Source organism: Astyanax mexicanus, chromosome 11 (assembly GCF_023375975.1).
Source record: "Astyanax mexicanus isolate ESR-SI-001 chromosome 11, AstMex3_surface, whole genome shotgun sequence".
NCBI classification, from domain to species: domain Eukaryota; kingdom Metazoa; phylum Chordata; class Actinopteri; order Characiformes; family Acestrorhamphidae; genus Astyanax; species Astyanax mexicanus.
This window is the reverse complement of record NC_064418.1, coordinates 25,459,858-25,486,221: the sequence shown is the minus strand read 5'-3', so window position 1 is coordinate 25,486,221 and position 26,364 is coordinate 25,459,858. Positions and strand designations below refer to the sequence as shown.

At 37.3% G+C, this 26,364-nt stretch overlaps 3 protein-coding genes across 5 annotated transcripts; 2 read left to right on the top strand and 1 right to left on the bottom strand.

The window, feature by feature from the left end:
* Positions 1–248: 248 nt before the first annotated feature.
* On the top strand, positions 249–4,667 carry hsd3b1 (hydroxy-delta-5-steroid dehydrogenase, 3 beta- and steroid delta-isomerase 1). The gene is made up of 3 exons (XM_007255602.4): positions 249–723; positions 1,520–1,684; positions 3,115–4,667. The coding sequence occupies exons 1-3, from the start codon at positions 573–575 to the stop codon at positions 3,921–3,923; spliced, it is 1,125 nt and encodes a 374-aa protein (XP_007255664.3). The 5' UTR covers positions 249–572; the 3' UTR covers positions 3,924–4,667.
* A 258-nt stretch (positions 4,668–4,925) lies between these two features.
* Positions 4,926–19,262, top strand: pla1a (phospholipase A1 member A). Of its 2 annotated transcripts, none has more exons than XM_022680449.2 (11): positions 4,926–5,436; positions 6,441–6,660; positions 6,770–6,947; positions 8,630–8,738; positions 10,202–10,303; positions 10,517–10,609; positions 11,642–11,809; positions 11,961–12,050; positions 15,407–15,515; positions 16,836–16,991; positions 17,163–19,262. In XM_022680449.2, exons 1-11 carry the CDS (start codon positions 5,376–5,378, stop codon positions 17,239–17,241), a joined length of 1,365 nt encoding a protein of 454 aa, XP_022536170.2. In that variant the 5' UTR covers positions 4,926–5,375; the 3' UTR covers positions 17,242–19,262. The 2 variants fall into 2 exon arrangements, with proteins under 2 accessions (XP_022536170.2, XP_022536169.2); XM_022680448.2 differs by having other exon boundaries at positions 4,927–5,436; positions 11,624–11,809.
* On the bottom strand, positions 17,733–23,956 carry popdc2 (popeye domain containing 2). Of its 2 annotated transcripts, none has more exons than XM_007255604.4 (4): positions 23,076–23,954; positions 22,083–22,191; positions 21,520–21,946; positions 17,733–19,861 (listed from the first exon to the last, which is right to left on the bottom strand). In XM_007255604.4, exons 1-4 carry the CDS (start codon positions 23,570–23,572, stop codon positions 19,779–19,781), a joined length of 1,116 nt encoding a protein of 371 aa, XP_007255666.3. In that variant the 5' UTR covers positions 23,573–23,954; the 3' UTR covers positions 17,733–19,778. The 2 variants fall into 2 exon arrangements, with proteins under 2 accessions (XP_007255666.3, XP_007255665.3); XM_007255603.4 differs by having other exon boundaries at positions 19,764–19,861; positions 21,380–21,946; positions 23,076–23,956.
* Between the last annotated feature and the right edge of the window lie 2,408 nt (positions 23,957–26,364).

Genomic DNA, 26,364 nt, shown 5'->3' with positions numbered 1-26,364 from the left:
ATCCTATAATATTGCTCTACCACCTTAGTCAATGACATTCTTTAACATTCAGTATTAATTCTGTATTTCCCAGTGAGTAAAATGCACATGTGCCACAAGTGAGAGAGCTCAAATACACTTTTCACTTATAAATACCAAATCCTGCATAATTCTGCTTTACTGTATTTTTTCCAGTTTCCCCATATAATCTCAGTTTAAATCTAGGTTTGTTTTAACTCCCTGGACCTTTTTTTATTATTTTTTATTATTATTATTATTATTATTGTTTACTATCAATTTGATCAACACGAAGAGATAAAAAAGCCTGAAGGTGAGACCATGACGGCTGTCTCGCAAACAAAGAAAACAAGAGGAAACAAATGTAGTGCTCAGACATCATTAACCTTGAGGTTTTAGCCCTGACTGATTGTGATTTGTAATCCCAAGGCGGCACCGGCTTTGTCCTTGACAGCAAGCTTTAAAACATGCCTCCCTTCTGATGTCCCTGCCAGCCTTAACATCACATCCTTTCCCCTCACATCTGAGTGTCTGTGGAATATTCTGGCAGGTGCAGAGCGGCAGAAGTTGTGGAGATGTCTCTCGCCGGAGATGTGTGTGTGTTATCGGGAGCTTGTGGTTTTCTTGGGGAGAAGCTGGTCAGGCTGCTGCTGGAGGAGGAGAAGCTTGCAGAAATTCGACTGCTGGACAAAAATATCCGACCGGAATTAGTACAGTCTCTGGAAGGTAAACTCTGATCAAAGTATTTCTTGTTTTTTTTTTTTTTCAGTCAATTAAAACATCTATTCCTTCTTATCCTTTCATTATTTCAACTTAAAAACTTAACATTTACTGTGCTATTGATAGTATATAGGGGTGAGAAATTTGGCTCTAAAATAATATCACTATCATTTTATAGTATTTTTGCAATAATGATACTTTAGTCAAAATGACAAAACACTGAATTAAAAAAAATGTCAAAAATACACTACTGCAACAAAATGAAAATGTAAATTGTATTATTGCATAGAACATGATATGGCACACCCCTTACTGAGATAGATTTGTAACAGAATTCAATGATCCAGAATTTCATGATACTAATGATGCATCCAGGACTAAAGTAAAATAAATGATACTGGACAGATATAATCTGTCTCTATTAGATTTATAATGGAAAGTGAAAACAGTGTGAATTTTTCTTTTGCTAAAAACATCAAAAAAGTAGTACCCTGATGTGATAATTAGGGGTGGATGATATGGCACAATATTGTAGGGTATAATATCATTGACGATATTGAAAAATGTTAGCAATATTATTCCGTACGATACAGTAAGGCACACCCCTAGTAGTATATTATATAATCTGTCCAAATGTGTTACATTTTAGTATAGATTTAGATCCAAAAATATATATTTGCTTCTCTAAAGACCCATCAGTTGAACTTTTCATATATTGTAATTTGGAAATATTTTAATTTAAAAAAAAAAACTTTTAGCCAGATAGTCTTATATTTGAATCATTTTGTTTCACGGTTTCTAGATCGCTGCGGTGACACAAAACTTAGTGTGTTTGAGGGAGACATCAGAGACAATGAGCTGCTGAGGCGAGCCTGTAGAGGAGCAACACTCGTATTTCACACTGCCTCTCTTATAGACGTCATTGGAGCCATCGACTACAGAGAACTGTACGAGGTCAATGTCAAAGGTAGGAAATAATTTTGTAAGAACTGTAATGTATTTTCTGCAGCCTGTAAACTCATTGCAGATATAAACTTTTTTAATTAATATTGAATTTAGTCAGGGGTCATTCCTTTAACTTCATACAGTACCTCATCTTAGCCTACAGAAGACAAATGGAAAAACTAAAATCCCACAATACTGTGCTGTATGTCCTACTGACAGACTGTTAAGGTTGTATCTAAATCTGTGTTGGACACAGAGGAAATGTTCCCTCCACCTCTAACCCATCTGTTTAGTGAATACACACATACATGATAGTGAGCACAGTGATATACACACAGTGATATAGTGCTGTATCTCAGTGCTCAGTGCGATAAATACTGAGCCACAACGGCACACAGCATGAATATCAGCGCAATTATTAGGTTTACATTTTTATGTCACGTGACATAATTTGTTTCTTTGGAATTCAGGTGCACATTTTAATCAAGTAAATTCAAAAAACCCTAATAACTTTTTTATTTAACCTTTTTGCTATTTTCTAACCTGAGACACTGGCTATGGCACACATCCTTACATATATCCTGTTATTTTGCTTCAGAAGGAAATGCTGAATTAGCTTTTGCATTTAGCCTCAAAAAGTTTTCAGGTTTTAGGCAAGGTGATTGTTCAAATCTGTTATTGAGCTATGTACAGTTTTCCATTCTAGTGCAATTTTTAGGATATTTTTACTTGTCCAGGTAGCACTAAATATGTAAAATAACATAATGCACGTGTAACAAACTTTTGTACAAATTTATTTATCTCCATAAGTGTAGCTAGAAAACAAAAACACCTTAAAGTTTCTGGATATGATATTTTCTTGCAATAAATGTCGCACTAGAGCATCAGCATGTAGTACTAAAACAAATGCTTTGTATTCAGCTGTATCCTTCCCTTGATGTCTTCACATGCCTATATTAATGTTAAACATGTTCGATATTTCACTTTTCATTTTTGCATTGTCATCACACAATGTACAGGGTGGGCCAGGTGGGGAATTTCACAAGAAAAGCAACGGTGTGCTTGGTTTTAAAATTATCTTTATACTTTTATTTACAACTTACTGACCACTTATAAAATGTGTTTAAAGTTCCGCCCATTGTTTTGTATTGTCAATGCAACCCTCTTCTCCCACTATTTACACACTGATAGCAATTTGGCCATTTCAAGGGAGAACCATTGCTTGGTGGTCATTTTTTGCTCTTTCCCAGTTGCTAAATGGTGCTATGGCTTGGTCTCGTAACTACGCTCCCAGTGATGCTACTATTGATCTACAGTATTCTTTTAATGGACCATTCCTTATCAAAATGTTTAGGCAGCGTCTATATTTAAATTATGTAAAAAAAATTGGAAAGCATTGCTTGGTGAGACCATATAATACATTCAAAACACCTTATTCCTTTATTTTCCCAGGTACCCAGCTACTTCTTGAGACATGCATCCAGGAGAGCGTGGCTTCATTCATATATACAAGCAGCATTGAGGTTGCTGGTCCCAATCCTCGTGGTGAACCTATAATCAACGGCAATGAGGACACTGTGTACACCTCGTCCTTAAAGTTTCCCTACAGTCAAACTAAAAAGGAAGCTGAGCAGCTTTGCCTGAATGCCCAGGGAGAGCTGCTTTCCAACGGGGGTCGACTTGCTACCTGTGTTCTGAGGCCAATGTACATCTACGGAGAAGGCTGCCGCTTCACTTTAGGCCACATGCGAGACGGTATCCGAAACGGCGACGTGTTACTGCGGACTTCAAGTCGCGAGGCTAAAGTGAACCCTGTGTATGTGGGAAATGTTGCTCTAGCACATCTGCAGGCTGCTCGAGCCCTGAAAGAGCCACAGAAGAGAGCTGTGGTCGGAGGAAACTTCTACTACATCTCAGACAACACGCCCCCCATCAGCTATTCTGACTTCAATCACGCCGTTTTGTCTCCGTTAGGCTTTGGCATACAGGAGAGGCCTGTCCTACCTTTCACCGTTCTCTACCTCATAGCCTTCCTCGTTGAAATGCTCCAAGCTGTGCTCCGCCCCTTCCTGCGCTTCACTCTGCCCCTCAACAGGCAGCTTCTGGTTATGTTGAACACGCCCTTCAGCTTCTCCTATCAAAAAGCACACAGAGATTTGGGATACACTCCTCGTTATGAGTGGGCAGAAGCACGCAAGCGAACTACTGATTGGCTGGCATCTGTGTTAGCCAGAGAAAGAGAACAAATTAGCCTGAAGTGAAAGCCCACAATGTCGTGCTTTATGTTCTACAAACAAACTAAAACTAAAGTTTTTAAGAAGCTTTGAAATGATCCTTGCCTGTCAATTTAAGGACATTCCTTAGTGACACAATAAGGCATGGGGGACCATCTACATTTACAAAAGAAAAGTGTTCTTTATTTTATGGCCTTACTTATTTATAACTGGTCCAATTTTATACTAAACCATTAAAATGTATATATGAAATAAAAAAATATATTTGTATTTGCCGTTTACATGCAAATGCAGATGCTGTTGCAAAGTAGTTTTACTTAAAGTAGAAATAGCAGTAGTCTATAAAAAATATATAGTGTGAAAATATAGTGTGAACATTATCAGTTTGTGGCTAACAACTCCAGCAGATCTGACTATAACAGTCTTATTAAAAGGAGAAAAAAATATTTAACAAGTATATCTTACGACTAGATTGGTCCACCTTGAGCTGCATAAACTTCACAAATGTGTGCAAAAGTCTCTAATAAGTAGATCATATCTTTCTGATAGTCAGCTGATCATGAGCTTCAGTAGAACAAAAGGACTTTATCAACCTGACCTTATTTGTGTAGACACAAAGACTGTAACTTAATCTTTTTTTAACATTTACCCATAAATCATATTTTACTTCATAAAAAATAACATTTCATAACATTTCTTTGTTTTTCCATTTTTTTTATTTGTTTAAAATGTTCTGTTATTTATAAGTTTGAATAAAGAATTCAAAAGGCATCTGCTGCGTTTTCATTGTTCTTTGCTTGAGTAAATAAATCAACACAGTTGAATAGGGACATACAGTATATATGACTTGAATTACCATCTAAACTAGATGTTTAGGTATTTAAACTATGGGTCAGGAGGTCAATCAAACCTGCTGGAAGTCCAACCCCCCAGCTAAAGCAATTTTCAAAGACAGAGTGAATACTGCCAAAGGCCAGAGTCCAGCAGCTAGACAAAAACAAACATTTAAGCCCAGTGAGGTCATGGCTTCACAGCCAGCTGCAGCACAATGAACACAGATCATTTGTTTCACATTGCAGGAGTTAGAGCCTTCTCTGTCTGCTACAGCTTCTCCGGCTCTGAAGCACAAGATGGATGCGGGCTGTTAATACCACACAAGTGCTGTTGTGCTGTTGTAGGTAATAAAAGCACAGCAGGGCTGGACGGGAGGGCTTGCCAAAAGCTCCCTCATCTCACTTAATCGGATATTGTAACATTTTTTTCAGTGCCAAGCAGTGTGAAGCAGATTGTTCTCTGCTGTAAATTCCGCTATTAAGTAAATTCCTGACCTGCCTTGCAGTGCTGGCTGCAGGAAAAGGACAGAATGGGGTTTGGCAATAGTTAGAAAGTGAAAGGTTTATGAGCACATTGGAGTAACCAGCCTAACCAAAAAGAACTATAAAATAATCTCTGGAAGGATCTAATTCATCCTGAGGAGAAATGGCATGGAAATGGATCAAGTTCTGCACACTTCTGTCACTCTGTATCGCTTCAGTGATTGGTAAGTGCAAACTGTTCTACATATGTTATAATTATTGCACTTTAAACTGTTTAACAAATATTTAAACATTGGCAAATGGGGTGCAGCACTTTCACTTTCACTATTCACTGTATAAATATACTGAAATAGTGATTAAAAATATATATATGTTGGTTACCGGTATATGCATTATGATCCTTCAAGTTAATTAATGACAAAAGTATACAGTAGCTGTAGTTCAATTAATGGAATTAGTTCAATAAATAAAAAAAAAGAATAATAATTTACACTATATGTACTGACTTGGTCACACTACTTACCTCAAAAATCAAGAGTAAACCTGTCTAAAAATGTCTAAATAAAACAGGCTCTTCCAAAATCTTCTCTTAATAATGTCCTAATCATCTGCACCTTTATACATTTTGTGGATATCAGATAAACAGTGAGACACACAAGTGCCCACAATAGATGATAGTGTTTTTGTTTTTTTAGGGAATATGTGTACATGTATATGGTATTACAATGGTAGAAAATGTATGTATAATTCAACAAAAATGATAAATAAAGCAATACCTTTAATAATAAATATGAAAAAAGTGTTGCTCTTATTTTTCACTATATAAAACATAAATTTAATTTTCTTTACTTATAAATTAAGAAATTTTATAAAGCACATTTAATTTTTAAAAAAAGAAAATAACTGATTTCTTTAAAAGTTGAGAAATTGTTTATGTGATAAATTATTTTAGACATATTAAGTAGCAATAAAAATTCTCATAGAAAAATTGCATTTTTGGAGAATACATTTTTGCAAATGACATTTAGTTATATTAACTCCATAAATCACTATTTATATGGATATTAAAATCACATGTTTATATGTTAAAACATATTTTAAAAGGACAAAAAAATATATGTTTGTTTTTTCCTCTGTACTTTTTCCATTGTATAAATCTTATACATATCCTCAACAACCTCATTATCCACTGCACTGTTCACTCCTGTTATGTGTCGTATGCATTTAGTACGTGATGAAGCATCCAAACCACAGTGTGCCGATTTCAACAACACCACCTGGTTAGAATACAAGCAGGGCACTAAAGTGCTGGTCCAGTATCTGCTTCTGACCCGAAAGAATGCAGACTGTGCCAGCCTCTTCACCCAGGACTGCCTCAATCACACCCAGCAGCACACTGCATACTTCAACTCCACACTCAACACTATAGTCATCATTCATGGATACAGGTAATCTGCTCATGCTGCTCATTCATAAAACCCATTCATATTACCAGCCCTTTTTTATCAGGGATAAATCTATCATTCTCTCTCTTTAATGTACTGTCATCTCTTTCAGGGCTATAGGCTCTAAGCCCTCCTGGGTGAGTGGCTTAGCCCAGGCTTTATTACAGCAGGAGGATGTGAATGTTGTGGTGGTTGATTGGATCTATGGAGCATCCTTTGCTTATAACCTGGTGGTAGAGAACTATAAGGAGGTGTCTGTGCAGATATCGGTTCTTATTAATCAGTTGACGGTAAGAGAGTTATATAGTATATTCTTCTTCTTCTTGCTATTATTTATTTCATTCAACCCTTTGATGTGTAACATGGGTTATAAGTGTTTGTTTCCTATATCTTTTTAATAAATTTATTTAATAATTTAGTATTTAAGATATTCCTTAATCAACTTGTTTTTGTTATCATTAAATTTTTTTCTTTCTTACTTTTTGTAATGAAAGCCCTTTTTGTGTCACTACCTCTGTAATGCACAACATGAGGCAAAAGTGGTACGAATGCATTTTCTATGTTACTTCACATACTCCAAGTGTTTCTATAATATATATTTTAAATAAATTTGTCATGTATAATTTTCTATGTATAAGTATCTTTTTGCTTTTTTACTTACATCTTTTGTATTTTTACCATACGTTTACACACTGGTCAGACACGACCCACAGCTCCCAGCTCACAGCTAACTCAGTATTGTTTTCAATTGTTCTAACATTACCTAAGAAACTATTTGATGCCAGCAGTGAAAGATGACTGTCCATAATATGTACATTACTTGTCAGAAAATATATCGAAATATTATTACCTAATATATCGTTAATATATCGTTACCTTAATTCCTATTACTTTTGTACTTCATTATTGTAAGTCGCTTTGGACAAAAGCGTCTGCCAAATGTAATGTAATGTAAATATGGTAGTTAGCTTAGCCAACTACGCAGCTAAGCAGTTATTACTGCTAGTACATTGGTTGGCTGTTTAGCAAATTAGTTAGCTTAGCTAAAGGTTTGTTGTTGTTTTTTTCAATAACGATTTTATTGATATGACAGCGATATGACAGCGATTGTCATATCGCTGTCATATCACTGTCATATCAATAAAAATCGTTATTAAACTAAAAATAATAATAATTTGAAGAATAAACTACTTAAAAATTAATGGTAACGTTGGTTTTTATAGTGTGGTATTTTATACTATATAGTAGTATAGTAACAGTTTCAAATATTCAGTAGAAACAAAAGTAAAATCTGTAAACCTTTGTAGATTTTGTAAATAACAGTCACTTACCAAGATTATTACTTCTATACACAGATTGTGTATATAATAATAATAATAATAATAATAATAATAATAATAATAATAATAATAATAATAATAATAATAATTGAACGAAAAATGTACCACAACAAACAAAATTATAATATATATATATATATATATATATATATATATATATATATATATATATATATATATATATATATATATAATTAATGCTTCACAGAAAATTCTATATATTCAATCATGAAATAACCTGATTTCAGTAGATAGAACAAAGGAAAACTCAGCCAACATGAAATAACGTGTCTTTTTTTAAACTATTTCTTTATTTATTTTATACAATTTACCCCATTGTCTCTTCAATTTACAAGGCCAATTATCCAACCTATCCAAGACTATCACATGTGAAGTCAGCCACCGCCTTTTTTTTTTTTTAAACTGCTGCTTATGTAGCATTGCTGAGTAGCCAGCGCGCTGCAATCTCCTGATCATAGTGGAAACGCTTAGCTTGCTAGACCACTCGGAACCCCCCCAATTTGGGACATTTTTGACCAACGTTGTTTGTTAGAGGGGGTGTGAATATGTTTTGTATCAAAGGGATAGTGGACCAGTTTTCAGCTGTGTGTCACTGTATTTTGTCCTTGCAGACCTACGGTAGTACATTGGAATCATTCCATTTAATTGGAGTAAGTCTTGGAGCTCATGTGGCAGGATTTGTGGGGACCCTGTTCAAAGGCAAGCTGGGCCGAATTACAGGTGAGAAACAGAGAGAATTTGTCCTCCTTTTGCTAAAGTAACAACCTCTGCTAGACAGGATTGTGAGGCAGGAAGTCCCCCAGTCAAGTCTGAATTGAGGTTTAGTTATCTGACCTTCAATTTTATTGGGTTAACAGCTAAACACAGCTATTAATGCTCATATCTAGCAGTAAACTGTCTTCAGCTTTCCAATGTTAGGACATACAGATGTTGGACAATTAAACTGAAACACCTGTCATGTTAGTGTGGGAGGTTTCATGGCTAAATTGAAACAGCCTGGTGGCTAATCTTCATTAATTGCACATTGCACCAGTAAGAGCAGGGTGTGAAGGTTCAGTTAGCAGGGTAAGAGCACAGAGCACAGTTCAAAAGAGGACAAATTGTTGGTGCACGTCTTCCTGGCGCATCTGTGACCATTTCGGTAGTGGCTCCCTGAAGCCCGCGAGTCACATATAATCTCCCGGAATTCAGAATGAGTGCCCCAAACGCGCACACAGGCCACAGACTTTTTTCTCTAATCGCGTGTGGGAAGGAGAGAGAGAAAACAGAGAGGGTTCTGATTGGCCTGTTCTCTGCAAAGAGTCTGTGAGACAGCCAATCAGTTTTTAGTGTGGGCGGGCAGTGTTTTTCCCCAATATTAGAGGCAATATTAATAATTATTGTAATATGAAATGTTTTTGATGTTGTGCAATTTTTTTTGATATTGTAACTGTCAATTTTTTTCAAATAAAGGCTTTTTTTTCCAAAGAAAAAGAAAAGGAAAGCAGAGGCAGGGCCTTCCAAAAAGAAAAAAGATAACTCATTTCACCTCTGAATACTCTAAATTTAATAAAAATAAATAAATTTAATTAACATAAAAGTAAAGTTTCGTTATCCTTTGGTGTGTGTGCAAGTAACCTCCCTGAAATCAACTTTTGCAACTTGGGATGTCTGGAATATAGGCACTGTTCAGTGGTGCTAGCCAAAGTTTCTGGAGAACATTGTGTCCTTAATGAGTCCATCTTTATGGGGTAGTAGTAAACAATACTGTAAAAATTCACTTTTTTGATCTTGATCAAGATAAAGATATTGATAGCCTATAAGAACTAATTAATTCTGCCTCTGGGTTTTACTAAATAGAGATTCTGCTTGGTAGTGCTGTGCAGTTTGATTGTCTCTTTCTCTATGTCTATCTATAAGTGTCAGTGTGGTTGAGACAGAGTACATTTTTTTAATAAGTATGTAGATTCTAAATGTACTTGCTGTGACTAATTACAACCTTTACTAGGGTTTTTCCAACCAGCTGGCCGTATGTTTGACACCCCTGCTCTGTATTTCAACTACTTCTCAAATTTAGAATCCTTGACCTTTTAAAAAGCACAGCGCTCAGTCATTCTGTGCTGTAAGTTTGCTTTCACTTTCATTACTGTAATGTTGTTATATTGGGGCACCACTAAACCATCCTTCCCAACATGTTTCCACAGGTCTGGACCCAGCAGGCCCCATGTTCAAGAACGCTGATCCATTCGATCGCCTGGACCCTTCAGACGCCATGTTTGTTGAGGCTATACACACAGATTCTGACTGTGAGAAAGTAACATTCCCTTTCATGACCTTGTGAATATTTGTAATAAAATGGGGACAGTATCAATTTATGGAATGTTGTTTTTCATGCGTGTATAATCTCTGAGCATTAGGATGGACTAATAGTTGTAGTAATTGCTGTAAAACTAATGATTTACAGTTATTTCATCACTTGTATGCTCTGTACTGTTTTAATTGTTTTTATTGTTTGGCAGATTTTGGCATCTCTATTCCTGTTGGACACGTGGATTTTTTCTTAAATGGTGGAATGGACCAAACGGGATGTGCACGATCTAGGTTTGCTTCAAGTATGTGGAAGAGAAAGTTGAGTCTACACTGTGAACCCACAAATAGTTTGAAATCCAATAAATTAAATTAGTTTTTTCAAACATAACTCAACTATTTTAAGTAGTGTAAAATACTTGACTAGAGATCATTGAGTTCAAACAACTTATAATAACTGAGTTTAGTGTATTGCCATTGACCACTTTTGTCATTGGCTTGTGTCACAATCTTTTTGCATACAGGGTGTGTCCCCCAGTTTCTGACATGCACCCTCAGTGTGTAGTGATTACCCCCATTCTAGGTGAACTTCTAGGACTGCCTGGCCATTATGTTGTAGGCTGTAAGAGCAAGCATCCTTCCCTGAGCTCCTAACTCTATGTTGGCACAAATCTATTTTATTAAGCTGGCCATAACTTTCTTTGCAAAATTATTGAGCAAAGCATTTGATACAAAAAAAAGCATGTATAAAAAAGAAAAAAGCATCTAGAAAGCATAAATAAAAATTACTTTAAATTTAACATAACTTAAAAAAATCAAGATGACACAAGAAGTTAATTCAACTCATCCAGCGTAAAGCTGTTACAATAAGCATAATTAATAAAATGTAATTACACCCTTTTTATGAGCAATGAATTTTTACGATAGTCTGGCGAAAGTATTGATGGGGTTCATTCTCATGTAAACAAACACAACGTTATTTTTTTGTATTGTGGTTATGTCCATATACAGTGGTATGAAAAAGTTTGGCACCCCTAAGAATTTTTATGATTTTCCTTTATAAATCATTGGTTGTTCGGATCAGCCATTTTAGTTAAATATATCAGATAGCAGACAAACACAGTGATATTTAAGAACTGAAATTAAGTTTACAGGATTTACAGAAAGGGTGCAATAATTATTTTAAAAAATCTACTTGTTAAATCTGTCTAGTTGAATAAAAGGCAATACAGTCTTCATGTAAATGAATTCAGTCTACATAATTAAATGGTAAATGAATCAGCAGTAGTGATTAGCTGAGAATCCCTGTTTGTTGTCAGTTCTTATTTATTTTCCAGTGTATGGCTATGTGATCTGTGACCACATGAGGGCGCTGCATGTGTATATGAGTGCACTGAATGGAACCTGTGCCCTGACTGGGATCCCCTGCTCCAGTTATGAGGAGTTCTTGGATGGGCGATGCGTTAGCTGTGATGAGACTTTTAATGGTACCTGTCCTCAGATGGGTAAGACGAGTGGCTGTTTAGCATTTACAGCCTGTAATATTCTCTGATGTGTTTTAAATAGACACTTCTTATAGTGCACTCAAAAACATATTTAGGTGTGCTTTAGGTGCTTTTAGTGAGTTATTCTACATATGTGTGTTTTTTATGCCAGGTTTGCTGAAGAACAGTGGGATAACAGTATCACCTCTTCCCAAGCATGAGAAGGTCTACCTCCTGACAACATCTGAAACGCCGTTCTGTGGTGGGTTTCACTGTAGAGAACTGTCCTGATCAAAAAAAAAAAAACCGTAATTGTACCTAAAACATATTGTTAAATGTCTAAGTACGGATTTATATACTTACTTAAAATATATTAAAGTATGTTAAAATTATGCTTTCATCAAATTTTTGAAAGTAAACTTTGATCATTTTTTAAAAAACAATACAATATAGTGTATATAAAAATATAATATAGTGTATTTTTAAAGAATAGACCACTTTTAGTTTAATGTAATTCAATACACTTCTAAAATACATATTTCCAAATATACTTTTGTATATTTTAAGCAAAGTGTGTTAAAAACAACTGTTACAGTAGTTCACTTAAAGTACAGTGTATCATGTAACTTTTTAGAAAGCAAATTAAATTACTACTGCTATTTAAAAAATGTATGTAAATTTGTAGCGCGCTAAAAATTGTAGTACAGTATATTAAAATATATTTTCATTCCCAACAAAGTATACTAGAAGTGTGCTACTTACAAAAGACAGGAACAAGAAGCATGTTTGTACTCTAATGTAAATATATTTAACATCAATTCTTAGTAGATTTCTAATATACCTGGTGTATAACAGTGATAAAGTTGTAATACTCATTAAATGTATTATAATTTTATATTTTTTATTTTTAAAATATGGGGTTACATACATTAAGTAGTACATTTAAATATTACTTAAGTATATTTGAAATAGTTCCATTTTGGTACAATTAAGGACACTTTAAGTAAGATTTTGTATTATTTTTATACAATTCAAGTATAATAAGTACAAAAAAAGTTATTTAATTTTAGCAATCTTTAAATATACTAAAAGTACACTTGAGTGCACTATTGCATAATAATGCTTTTATATATACAGTGCCCTCCATAATTATTGGCACCCCTGGTTAAGATGTGTTCTTTAGCTTCTCATAAATTGAGTTTTGTTCAAAATAATATAGGACCACGATGGGAAAAAAAGTAAAGTCCAACCTTTAACTCAAGTAAATTTTAAGGGGGAAATAAAATCCCTGACTAAGAAATAATTATTCTTCATAAAATCACCTGTTCCACAATTATTGGCACCCCTAACAATTCTTAGGAAATAAATTTAATAAAAGTATTTCTGTCACTTCTACAGTAGTTTACGAAGTTGATCAGAGTATGTAGGAACATTTAATTAGTAATTCACAACTTCCTGTTTCCCTGGGGTATAAATATGACGTGACACAGAGGCCATTTATCTTCAACATGGGAAAGACAAAGGAACATACCATTCAAGTGAGGCAGATGTGTGTTGACCTTCACAAGTCAGGCAATGGCTACAAGAAAATCGCTACTCGCCTACACCTGTCCATATCTACTGTCAGAGGAATTATTAAGAAGTTTAAAACAACTGGAACAGTGGTAAACAAGCCTGGACGAGGACGCAAGTTTATTTTGCCACCACGCACAGTGAGGAGGATGATAAGAGAAATAAAAAGTTCTCCAAAGCTCACTGTTACAGAATTGCAACAAATGGTAGCTTCTTGGGGTCACAAAGTCTCCAAAACAACCATCAGGCGCTATCTACATGCCAACAAGCTGTTTGGGAGGCATGCACGGAAGAAACCATTTCTCACTCACAATCATAAACGCAAACGTTTGGAGTTTGCTAAGCGGTACTGGGACTTCAACTGGGACCGTGTGCTTTGGTCAGATGAAACAAAGATAGGGCTTTTTGGCAACAAATGCTCTAAGTGGGTCTGGCGTAACACAAGAGCTGAGTATGCAGAAAAGCACCTCATGCCCACTGTGAAATACGGCGGGGGATCAGTGATGCTGTGGGCCTGTTTCTCTTCTAAAGGCCCTGGGAACCTTGTTAGGGTGCATGGCATCATGAATGCTCTAAAATACCAGGACATTTTAAAACAAAATCTGGTGGCTTCTGCCCGAAAGCTGAAGATGGGTCGTCACTGGGTCTTTCAGCAAGATAATGACCCTAAACATGTGGCCAAATCTACACAGAAATGGTTCACCGCACACAGAATCAAGCTCCTCCCATGGCCATCTCAGTCCCCAGACCTCAACCCCATTGAAAACCTGTGGGGTGAGCTGAAGAGGAGAGTGCAGAGGAGAGGACCCAGGTCGTTGGATGATTTAGAGAGAATGTGCAAAGAGGAATGGTCAAAGATCCCTCTTTCTGTTGTACAAAGTATTAACATCAGGGGTGCTAATAATTGTGGCACACATGATTTGATGTTAAATAATTATTTCTTAATGTGGGATTTTTTCCCTACTGAATAAATTCACTTGAGTTAAAGGTTGTATTTTACTCTTTTTTTCCATCGTGGTCCTATATTATTTTGAACAAAACTCAATTTATGAGAAGCTAAAGAACACATCTTAACCAGGGGTGCCAATAATTATGGAGGGCACTGTGTATATATATATATATATATATATATATATATATATATATATATATATATATATATATATATATATATATATATATGTATACTTTAATCTACTTTTTTTCCCCACAAGGGTGCTTTCAGCTTTGTGTGCTGTATATCATAAGGCAATGCATGGAAATGTTCTAATCTGCATCCTTAGAAATGTACAATATCCTCTAAAAGTATTGGCCAAAAATATCCTGAAGTCACTCACCAGCAGAATCCACCAGAATCAGAAGATCAGATTGCAACAAAATACAGAAATGCACCACAAAATTAGTTTTTTTTTTGTGTGTGAATGAATCCAAAAAGAAGAGAACCTTGAAATGAAAGAACCTTAAAATGCAACAAGACAATGACCGAAACACAACTAAACAAACTACATAATCACAGAAAAAAGTGTATTAAACTATTATTTTACCAGGTTTTAGACCACCTTTTAGACCTCCAATTAAATTGCTTACATATACAAAGAGGGGACCAATGGCACCATTATCTGAATTGTTTAACTCTGCAAAACTGCTGGTGAAACCTGGCTTTTTTGCTTCACTATTAACTAACTTAGTAACAATTCAGACAGTTCCTTCTAAATACCAACTATTTATCCTTAGAGTGTAAATAAGTCATTACAATCAATAAAACAACTATTTTATTGTATTGTATGATGCACCATAGCTTTGTGAGTGCTGGTGGGCTGTTGTGCAGTTGGTGCCCTTTTAATTAGTTTGTCCTTCAAACAGCCTGAGTCTACCACTTCTCTTTAGTCTAGCGCAAAAAAACACCAACAAGAAAATATGGTCTTGTCAATACATTTTTGGGGGAGACCGTAAAATTCCTCATTAGTCTATTAAAAGCTAATCACCAAGGACTAAACTCTTACAACTCCTCTCAAATCCTGTTGATCAAATGTCTTTTTCTCCTAGCTCACCACATCCTGATTGAGCTGAAGGTCAACCGTCTGGAAAAGACTGCTGAGGTGCAGGTCAACCTGATTTCCATGAATGGTGCTGAGACAGAGAAGAATCTCAGGCTGTGAGTACCACCTGCTTTCAAACACCTCCCATTTATCCACCTACCACTTCTTGTAGTTCCTACTGGGTAGAAATGTGAACACATTTCTTGTTCATTTGTATAAACTGTATACTGTTACGACCCGGTCTAGGGTCAGGCCGTAACAGAAAATGAGAGTGGGCTCTCTCCCCAGACCCTCTGCCAGACCAAACACCAGACACCAAAAATGAATTAAAACAGGATGAATTTATTGATAAAAATAAGGGAATATGACTTCAGGGGTGAGCGTAGGCCAAAATAACAAATAAACCAACTAACAAACAAAGACAACTAACTGAACTTGCAAAAATAAAGAAAACTAAATACACAAACTACCCTGACTCCCTTTCACCAAAACAGGAGAAAAAGGTAGCAAAACAAAATGGCACTCACCCCCTACTTTACCCAAAGACTAATGTATATTAAAGCAAAAACTAAAGCAACACACAGAATGCAAAATGGAGGTGACGGGTTGGTCTGAGCAGGAAGTTGTTCCAGGTCAGGAAAGGGGAGGAGCCCTGAACGTCTCTCCCAGGTCAGGTTTCCTCTAGCCCTTTTATACAGTGCGCCCCCGGTGACCAATCCTGGTCCTGCAACTAAAAACTAAACAAACAGCACAGAGGGCACACAAAGAAAAACCAATACGACCAGGGGTCGTAACAATACCTATCATCAAAAATATAGTTGCACCTAGAAGGAATCAGCCAACAGGAATCAGGAATAAAACTTGCTGGGTAGTTATATCAAACTGTCACTAGAATAGTAGTGAATTCTCATCATTAGTAGTGAGTTCTGCTTTTGTCTTAGTTTTGGTGACCAAAAAAAAAAATGTGTGGAGGCACTGTGGTCAGCACCAAGATCAAAGGTTTGTTTTTTTTAACGTGTCACATGTCCAGAAGGCCTGGTGGTGTTAACACTTCACCATACATAAAACATCTGCAGGAACTGTGTGAGAGTATTTAAAACATGAATGAATAGATTATCACAGGACACCATTAGGAACCCCTACCACTCCATGCTGAAATGTCTGGCATTTTGTATTATAGTTGTGTCAAACAGGCATTGCACGCTACTTCTTTATGTGTAGCTCAAGAGTTGCCCTAATCGGTCTACATTTTTAATATTTTATTTTTCCATATTATATATATTTTTAATCTTCCTTCCGAACTCCTTCTAGGTGCTAATCTTATTTTTTTCAGTTATTTCTTTGTTGATAAGTGCATACTCATTGCTATAACGTACTGTGAAAGTGTTAATGTTTTCATCATATTCTCATAACTGTTCTGCATTTACACATTTCAGACAGACAGATGAAATGATTTATAAAGCAGTGATCGGGCATCCGGAGTGTCTCTGTAAGATCGACTCCATTCAGCTGAAGAATATTGGAGCCCGATTCTACAGACAAGGGAACATTCACTTTGAATACATCTGCATCTCTGAGATCCTGAATATGAGGTAATTTGTTAGCATTGTTATCTGTTCCTTATCTGCTCTTATTAACACCACACTGTTAGTGTGCACAAGTGAAGTGTTTAAATCTATTTCAATTTGTGTGTGTGTGTGTGTGTGTGTGTGTGTGTGTGTGTGTGTGTGTGTGTGTGTGTGTGTGTGTGTGTGTGTTTATAGGGTGAGTCCATTGTGTGTGGAGAATATAAACATTGGAAGGGGAACTCCATGGTCATATGACTTTGTCCAAGTGTGCTAAATTACTAAGAGAGCTGAAATCCCCTGCACACTAGACAAGATCTACGGAAGCAAGGTGTCAAACACATTGGTAGCAAGACAAACTGCATCTAAATATACACTGTAAAAACCATAACAATAAAACTACCTGATTAATATTGCAGAGGCCCCCTTGTGTCACCATAACAGCTCTCACCCATCGAGAAATGGACTCCACAGGACATCTACCCAAGACCCAGGCACAGAGACATTAACAGCAGGTCCAGATCTTTAATGTCCTTTGCAGGGGCTAATTTTCTATGTGTAACCTACCCCTAACCTTAGGTGCTTCTGTAACCAAATAATCACTTCACCTGCCATTTTTTTTAATGTTATGGCTATTCCATCTATTTACAGTTTATTATATATTTCTATTTGCTTTACACTTGAGCAAAACATATATATCTGCACACTACATATGTTATATAAAGTGGTTATATACATAAAAAAACAGGACTGGTATGTTGTAAACAGTTAAAGTCAACAGCATTTATTTAAGTGTTCTTACAGAATCACACATTTTTACATGTATAATGTGTAAAATACCATGTACAAATGCATCAGTTATTAACAGCCCTTATTATATTATGGAGCAACAGTAATTACATGTAATTAGTAAAATCCTGGAGGTACACTGTTTTTTTTTTTTTTTTGTCTGGTTCATGTTTTATAGTTATATGCTAAAAATAAAACACACTGCCCCTGAGTTAAAAAAAGGCTATGTATGCACAATCAGCCAGTGAAAAAAAGTATGCACGTTTTTATTTTTATCTTAGCTCACTCTAGAGATTTTTTAGCAGATGTTAGCTAAAAGATTGATTCTATGAACCAATTTTTCTTTTGTCTTTTGCTATACTGGAAGATCAGCATTTATTGGGTTCATAATGTCATGTCAAAAAGCCTTACATTACAGATCCATCCACCACCATGCTTAACAGTGAAGATTTGTGTTTTTTTTACTAATGAATTTTGTTATGCATGATCAGCTTCTGAAATGGCTCTTTTATTGTCTAAGGGTGTGCTCACACTAGGCAATCCGTGCCTTGCCTAAGCACGGTTTCCTCCCAAAGCACGGCTCAATTGACTAGTGTGATCGCTACGAACCGTGCCATGGCCCACCTCTTTAAGCGCTCACTTGGACTCGGGCTCTTTACGCCTGCAGTTTGAGCGCGATCTGTGTCTGAGCATGGAACACGATAATGTCAGTGATTTCTACAGAAACATGGGGGGGTGTTGTGTCGAATTCAGCTACGCCATTAGAAAAAGCACCCTCTCTCGCGCTGTATCACTATGTATGTAACTATGACTGAGATAACCATGAATAATGCGGATTATCTTCGCTTTTATCAAGAAGACGCACTCCTGAGAGAGGGTGATTTTCATGGTGGGGCTGCTAATGTGGCAGGACAACGGCAAGCCCACTGAGCAGTAAATGACGTAAGCGTGCTCGGGCACGGATTGTTTAAACGCAGTGTGAGTGCAGGCCAGCGGGGGAGTGGGAGTGGGCAGAACCATGCTGCAGCACAATTTAACCAAACTGTGCTTAGTATGAGTACACCCTTGGAATACCACACTTAAACCAATGTTAGAAATATTAAAATGTTTTAGTCGTGTTGGCAATGGCATATCACGGTTTGACAACCAATAACATGTTGGGTTTGAGGAAGCCTGCATATACTTTTAAATATGACAGTAATTTATAATATGCTTTTAAAAATTATACTTTTTATGTTATGAGGTTTCTAAAGAGTTATCTGGGATTCTTAGTATTAGATCAAGCTGTTAAACAACAAGATATTTACATATTTTCGCCTTCTTGCCCTATCAAGGGTGCCATTAATTCTCAGCCAGTGAATGTGCAGACCAGGACATGAATTTATCTAATCTACTCCAGACAAAGATTTTGCAGGCTGGCATAAGTGTTATTTAATACAATTGGCCCCAATAAAATTACTGTCTAATACTGTTAATCTAATACTGTGAATAAAGACTGTTGTAACTCAATATGCTGTTGTATTCATGAGTATCTTGTGCAGAAATATATGTACTGTATGTTATGTTACAGAACACAGCATGATGTGAGGAAATTAAGAAGCACAGTGAGGTTTGATCCCAGGGCGGGATGGACTGAGATCAAATGTGAAGTGAAACATCCTCCCTACTTCCTTCCAAATTACAAAGCTACAGTGTCTAAAGACAAACAACAACTGTGACAAAAATAGTTCAACTGCAATGGAAGCAATGTGGAATTGAATGTAATAGTATCTACACACTGGCAACAACGCTTTCTGACTTTGTGGAGTGAGGCCAGGGGAAGGGATTATGTGTGCTTTCCTAGTAACCTCAAATAGTTAAATCCTTTTAAAAACCTTCCTGTGTTGTCCATTCAGTGTGCTTGTTCTTGTCGCTAGTTAAACATAACCTATGACAACAGAGGAAATGAGGCACTGGTAGTGGCTGTAGTGAGGCTCTAGTTCTGCTGAAGACCATGGTATGCTTTGTTTATGGATTAGACTATTTTTAGAGCCTTGGGGTGTCCGTGGGAGCCAGTGGAGCCCGTCCTCTTTGGGGTCGATGTGGAAACCTTCCAGGAGTGTCACCTTCTGTTAGATTTATGAAGAGAATCAAAAACATGAGTGGTCATGTACTTACTGTCTTAGCATTATCATAATATACAAAGAAATAGGTGCCCTTCATAATAACAACATTGACCAATTTCTTTATTTCTTTCTAGCCTATGATGCATGCTAGAACTCCACCCAATCCCATATTTCTCATTCCTCCACGGACCAAGTGTCAAGGTCAGCATTTCAATGACAGTGGAGCCCTCCTCTTCCCTGCAGCTGTCCTGCTATCTAACACCACCCTTTCCTACTCCTTCGTGAAATGCAATTCCACACGCAGCTGATGTAGAAATGCCTTTGGAAAGAAGGCAGTGCTGGGATACTGCCATTTTGGGTCTCTGGGTATGGTGGCCCACTAATGCTGCGTTCCATTTGAACTCAAATATCGGAATTTCCTCGTTCGAATTGGGCAATTTGAACTAGAACACTCTTACGGGTCGGATGTCCTACTCAAAAGGTCAGGATAGCCTTCTAAAACCCATGCTCAGAATCCAATATGGCTAGTTTCCAATGATACCTAATATCTGAATGTTTAACTGGAATACAGTCAACTCGGCTGCAACAGCATTCCCAGCCCTGACATCAGACACCCAACGTTTGGGATAAGCGCAAAGAAACACATTGTCATTTCAGTCTGTTCTCCAATATTTTTTGAAAAGTAAATTTGGACGCTAATTCAGATGTTGCAATTCCCAATTTTTATGTACAAAAAATTTAATGGAATGGCCCCACTGGTCGAATTTCCTACGCTAATAGGCGAGAGAGCTTTGCCAACCCCAAGTTCAGAATGCAGGAAAGGTGCACTGCACATAAACACCAGTAAAAGCAGTAGTATTATTATACAGTTTATTAGCACATCTATCTATTTGTGTTTCATAAAATTAGTCATACACCCAGTTCTGTCCAACTTGTATCTGTGGACATGATTCCATGATATTTGGATGCACAAAATACTAAACAATGCATTATCAAATTACATCGCTAGCCAACTAGCAGTAGACTTTCAATGATAGCTGGCTAATAGCTGAGTGTTTATCTGGAAGGCAGTCAACTTCCCAGCTCAGCTCTGTTTCATGGTGTTTGGATGCATAAAATGTGTTTTTATCAATTGGTATATCTAGCAGTGCTAACTGGAGGCAATGCTAGCTAACAACGATAGATGATATCTTAGCTGGAACATGTTTAGCTGGAACACAGTCAATTCTGGTGTGGCGTCATTTTTAGATCTGACATCCGACTTTTGAGGTAAATGGAATGCAGCATTAGACTAAACAGATGTCTAAATTGATGCTTACCAATAGAGGCATTCAAATAAATAGTGACACACTATACAATTAGCAGCTTCAAACTTCATCCATGCAGAAATTCCATTCCATTCACCCGTTCTCTCTGTTAGTCAAGTGCTCAATGCCAAATTAGTGCACATGTGCCACTTCAAGCAAAACAAGCCCCATTCCCTGCTTATCGCTCCCACCCCACTCACTTATGTGTACTTACATGTAGCTTAAGAAGTGGCCCAGTGTGTTAGCGTCAGCGCCCCATTTTCTACTTCAAATAATCCCTCTCACTCCCATAGTCCACTAGCGAGCCTATCATATCAGCAAAGTCCTCCAGGACTAGGCTGGTTGAGTCCTCACCAGAGGGCATCTCAGTGTCCGAGGGCCAGGGCTGTCGCTGAGAGGCCTGAGGGTTGGGCATTGGGTCCTTCCCCTGCCGATGCTGTGTTGATGGTGGTGCATCTACATGCTGGTTGGTGGGTGTTGGCTCCAGGGTCCCTGAGATCTGATCCCCTTGGCTCCCCCTGGGTGGGGAACTGGCACTGTCCCTCTCGCTGCCTGGCGGGGAGGGTGCAAGAACATGGTAGAGGCTGGGCAAGCGGATGTCAAGGCGTACCCCACTCTTGGCAAAGAGTTTGTCATTCAGTGAGTACAGTTTGTCCGCAATGTCGCTACCAAGCATTAGAGAGAAGAGACGAGCAATGAAGCGATCCTTAGATAGCAGGAGATATAGGCGTCGTCGCCGCCAGGAGATGTATCGGCAATCGGTCTCTGCTGTCAGGGTCACCTGAGGGTAGGGGAGAACCAAGATGGTGAAAATTACATTGCTGAACATACAGTTTTAAAAATAAATAGATAAACACACTACATGCATCATCATATTAAAAACTCTTAAGATATTATTAGAGCATTACAAGAGATACCTGGAAATTCCCCTCCTCCGTAGGCCTGAGGGATTCCCATTCAGGAGAATCAAGGAACTGATGTGGGAAGATGTAATGAAGGAACTGTCCTTCTAAAGACACTCGAATCCTAAAAATAAGCGAAAGAAAAAGAAGAACAGTGTTTCTTTTTGATAACTGTGAGTTATCCGAGAATCAAATGGTTCTGAAGTTAATACAAGTGCTCAGTATGGCTGGCGATACAACTTTAAAAACCCATATCACAATATGCTCAAGAGAAATGGCAATATAAGTATATACAGCACCATATATAGAAAACCTTTATATCTGTGGACCTAAGCAATATATATCTATGTTTTAATAATAAACATAAAATAAATACAGTCTTGAGTTTGTAAATTAGAGATTGTAAAATAAAATCGCCATGCTGCTCATTTTAAACAGAAAACAAACCATTTCAATATAACAATCTTGCAATGCATTTTGTTTGTAATGAATTTGAACACACATGGTAACCCACAACCAAACTGTGATATTACAATATGGTCGGTTTTATCTTATCTAAAACAGTTTCAAATATGTTTAAAATCAGTCAACAAATCAAATACAAAATGAGTGAATGTCAAGCTAAAGTTCTCATTTTTAAAAACAAATGACTGAACCAAACCTTAGATGACGAGGTAATGTGTTGTGTAGTTTAGTATCTACTAGAAAGTAGCATTCAGAAAAAACGGGAAAAAATATCATATTGTCGCTGTCCAATAAGAAACAAATATCTATTTTTTTTCAAATAATTTGAACAGACAAACTGTCCCTCACTTTGTATCAAAATGTTTTGATGAATGGACCAATATAAATTCTCCAAAATTACATGAAATGAGCTCTTTTTACATTGACTTCCTTTAAAAGTTAAGAAGGTTTTATCTTTCTCCTTGGACAGTGACGATATGATATACATAGTATAGTTTAGATGTACCAAACAGCACCACTTTGATCTCAAGCAGCCCCACAAACCTTCCAGAAAGGAGAAAAGAGAGTTGGTCAATAGGTGTTTTTCCCTCTATAGCGTAGGTCTCTTCAGCCTCCAGGGAGAGCACTCTGTTCTCGCAGGCAGCAGTGATCTCTTTGAACACCTGCACAGGTACATCCAGCGGCAGGTAGACGGCAGAGTAGAGCGCAGAAAGCTCCTCGCTTGATAAACCTTCTTGCAGCAGCCGAAAGATCAGGTGGCACACCTGGAGGAGGCACTGCAGCATCAGCACCAGGTTCCAGATGAAGACATCAAGGCCACACACGGACAGCCAGCCCCACACGGCCAGACAGATGAAAGCAGGAACCAGAAAGCTAAAGATGTAAAGTGCTCCATAAGCCCCACTTCCACCCATGTACCCCAAAAAGAGGATAGTGTTCCCCAGATGGTAGATGGCACCCTCTGTAGTGTTGAACCATCCATCACAAAGTGGGTGACCGTAGATTATGTCATCAAAAAAGGTGAAGTTTTCGTTGCTCATGTTGTGCTAGTGGTATTCTCAGAACATCCAGTCAGAGGCAAAGAGCTTTATTCGGCCTGTCTCTGAGACGTGTCCTCAGGCAAGGGTTCTTCTTTTCTGCGTCATAGGAAAGAATCCCTTGGGTTAAGCCAGAGAGCTTACAAAGAATGTAATAAAAGAAGTGTGAAGGAGATTATTACTACTTATTCCCTTTACTCACTATTAAAAAAACAACAACTAGAAGAAAAAAACGCCTTCATTTCGTAAACTTCTCCATCTCTTCTGCACCCTCTCTAACTTTTAAATTTTCCCTCTATCACCTACTATGCCTTTCCTCTGCTGTTGTCTCTTCTGGACACAGCACTGAGCCCTGCTAGCAACACAGAGCAGAAGAGCTGAGGGGTGGGGGGGCTTTGCGTGGGGGGGCGAGACACCCCTAGCAGGATAACCATGTTTGGAATTGAAACCCAAGGAGGAAAGAGGGAGGCAGAGACAGAAAGCAGACCAGCTACTTAACATAACACACCAGAGCAGCGAGAGAGAGAGAGACGATAACAAAGTGACAGCAGGGAAAGTTTCCAAAAGTGGCACACAGATTTTCCAACGCCTCGGCAGATTACAACAGTTTCTAGATTTTCATTCAATAAAAGGAATATGTATTTCCTTCCTGGATCAGCTGGACAGTGTGAGGCTTTGGCAGGGACTTTGGCATGAAGGCTGAAATATGTGTAGAATTACAGAGGTCATGTTACACTGTTTACTGCCCTCTCCCTCACAGTCCCTCCTCGTATCTTACGACCCAACAACCCCTACCAGAGGGCTATACACCACTTTACCCCTCAGCAGGGTTCAGGTGTTACGTCGTTGGCTCTCATGTCTCATGTTCTATAATAATTCATCCTCTATAGTCCTAACTGTAGTAGTAGTAGAACCTTGAAGGCATCTCCAATCACGGGTAAATCTTTGTTTCTATGTTTATGACATAAATAATTACTTCTCTAAAATATTCCTTCCAAAAATCATTGGCTGTGGTGGGTTATAATGGAGATGGTGTGTATATAGTTTTTTTCCAGAATATACAAAGGTTGGACAGACGTACATAATGATTTCAGATTTTTAAACAACAGTTTTTGTTGCTATAACCAGGAGATAAAATAAGAAAATGTTCCCTTGAAGAATCACCTATTCTCCTTCTGCCCCGAATAAAGTACAATACAAATGGATGCATTTCTGAGAACTGCAGAAAGTGTTTCAATTAATGCGTTTACCAACTTACCAGCAAATATGGATTTATGTTTTTTAATGCAAATGAAATACAGTACCAAAGGTTTGGACAAATATTCTCATTAATATTTGTTCTTAAATATTATATTAAATACTTAGGTAGTAGACAAAAAAGTGTTGGTCTTCAAAAAAAAAAAAACTGACATAAAAACCCAACCCAAAATAATGTGGTTTGGGACGCAAGTTGGAGTGCAAAATGAAGGAGAACCAGGTTAAGGTTAAATTATTTTCATCTCTTTTCAGCAGAGCCTCAGACAGTAGTTTTACTTACCGTATTTTTTGCACTATAAAGCGCACTTAAAATCCTGTAATTTTTCTTAAAAACATCAGTGCGCCTTATGCAACCCCGGCTAACCCCTACTAGCACTGCTGGAGCAGCATTATCATTAGTCGCTAACTGCAGCGCTAGCTCTTTTGCCGTTCAAAGGTGAGTATATCGGACTGTAGCCTGCGCGTTTACAGCGTTAAAACAAGCTACATGGGACAAACCACTAACTAATATTGCCCTCGGTTACCAGAACACTCAGGGTTGTCGGGCGGCATTAGCTGCTAACCGCAGGTAGCCTTAGAGAAAATATGGAATTCTAAGCTTACTTTAAATAAACTGAAGCGCTTAACTCACCTAAATAAACAGTTTTAGGAGGGATAACAAGGCAGAGCGTACCTCAGGGAGCTAACCCCTGCTAGCTACATTAGCAAAGAGCTCTGCAGTGACACTATGCCGAAAATATACACCAGAAACTGAAAGTTAAGACTCAATATTTAACAAGTGCTCAGCACCTGTAAAAGTCCTTTAACCATCCCAGGCTCTACCTCATGAAGCTGACTGAAAGAACACCAAGAGTGTTCCTGAGTCAAAGTAAAAGGTGCTACTTTAAAGAATTTAAAATGTAAAATATATTTTGGCTTGTTGTATTAAATATTACTCTACACTGCAGAAAATCATAATAAATAAGAAACTGGTTCTGGTACTGGTCTTGTTCTTCTTCTTACTTTAATCAGATTTTTAAATGGGACTTTTAAGATTTAATTAAATCTATAAAACAGGAGTATGCTATTCATATGCCCATTTAAATAATCAGATAACTCATAAATCAGACACTGAATGCCTAAAATTACCATGACATTAATGTCCATAGTGAGTGTATGTGAATGCCTGACCAGAACAGTAAATGAAGAGTTTAGATAAGTTTATTCCACCGATAAAGCATACAGTACCTATTATCTGAAAAAAAAAACTGTTTTAGGTGCAAGCAGAAATGCAATATTACATGTTGTGCTAATTTGTGAAATCAAATTAATCAAATTAACTCTCTACTATGAAAAATCTACTACTTATTATTTATTTTGCATATCAAGACATTTTCAACAGACTGTTCTATGTACTTTTTAACCACTAACCCTACAAATAATCTGTCAGTGTCTCAATTTCTCATAGAACACATCACACTTTTCCTCCACATTCCTGAGCCAGAGCAGTCCTGTGCATGCCAGGCCCTCCTGTGGCACAGATAAACAGCAAAGGCGAC

Bases quoted from the DNA above. Each gene is read 5' to 3' on its own strand.
- hsd3b1 (XM_007255602.4), top strand. From the start codon at position 573: ATGTCTCTCGCCGGAGATGTGTGTGTGTTATCGGGAGCTTGTGGTTTT. The intron at 724-1,519 runs GTAAACTCTGAT...CACGGTTTCTAG, and splicing joins ATTAGTACAGTCTCTGGAAG to ATCGCTGCGGTGACACAAAA. The intron at 1,685-3,114 runs GTAGGAAATAAT...TTATTTTCCCAG, and splicing joins GTACGAGGTCAATGTCAAAG to GTACCCAGCTACTTCTTGAG.
- pla1a (XM_022680448.2), top strand. From the start codon at position 5,376: ATGGCATGGAAATGGATCAAGTTCTGCACACTTCTGTCACTCTGTATC. The intron at 12,051-15,406 runs GTGGGTTTCACT...TTTTTCTCCTAG, and splicing joins ATCTGAAACGCCGTTCTGTG to CTCACCACATCCTGATTGAG. The intron at 16,992-17,162 runs GTAATTTGTTAG...GTGTGTTTATAG, and splicing joins TCTGAGATCCTGAATATGAG to GGTGAGTCCATTGTGTGTGG.
- popdc2 (XM_007255603.4), bottom strand. From the start codon at position 23,572: ATGAGCAACGAAAACTTCACCTTTTTTGATGACATAATCTACGGTCAC. The intron at 22,192-23,075 runs GTTTGTGGGGCT...GCTTATTTTTAG, and splicing joins TCTTTTCTCCTTTCTGGAAG to GATTCGAGTGTCTTTAGAAG. The intron at 21,947-22,082 runs GTATCTCTTGTA...CCCTACCCTCAG, and splicing joins CGGAGGAGGGGAATTTCCAG to GTGACCCTGACAGCAGAGAC.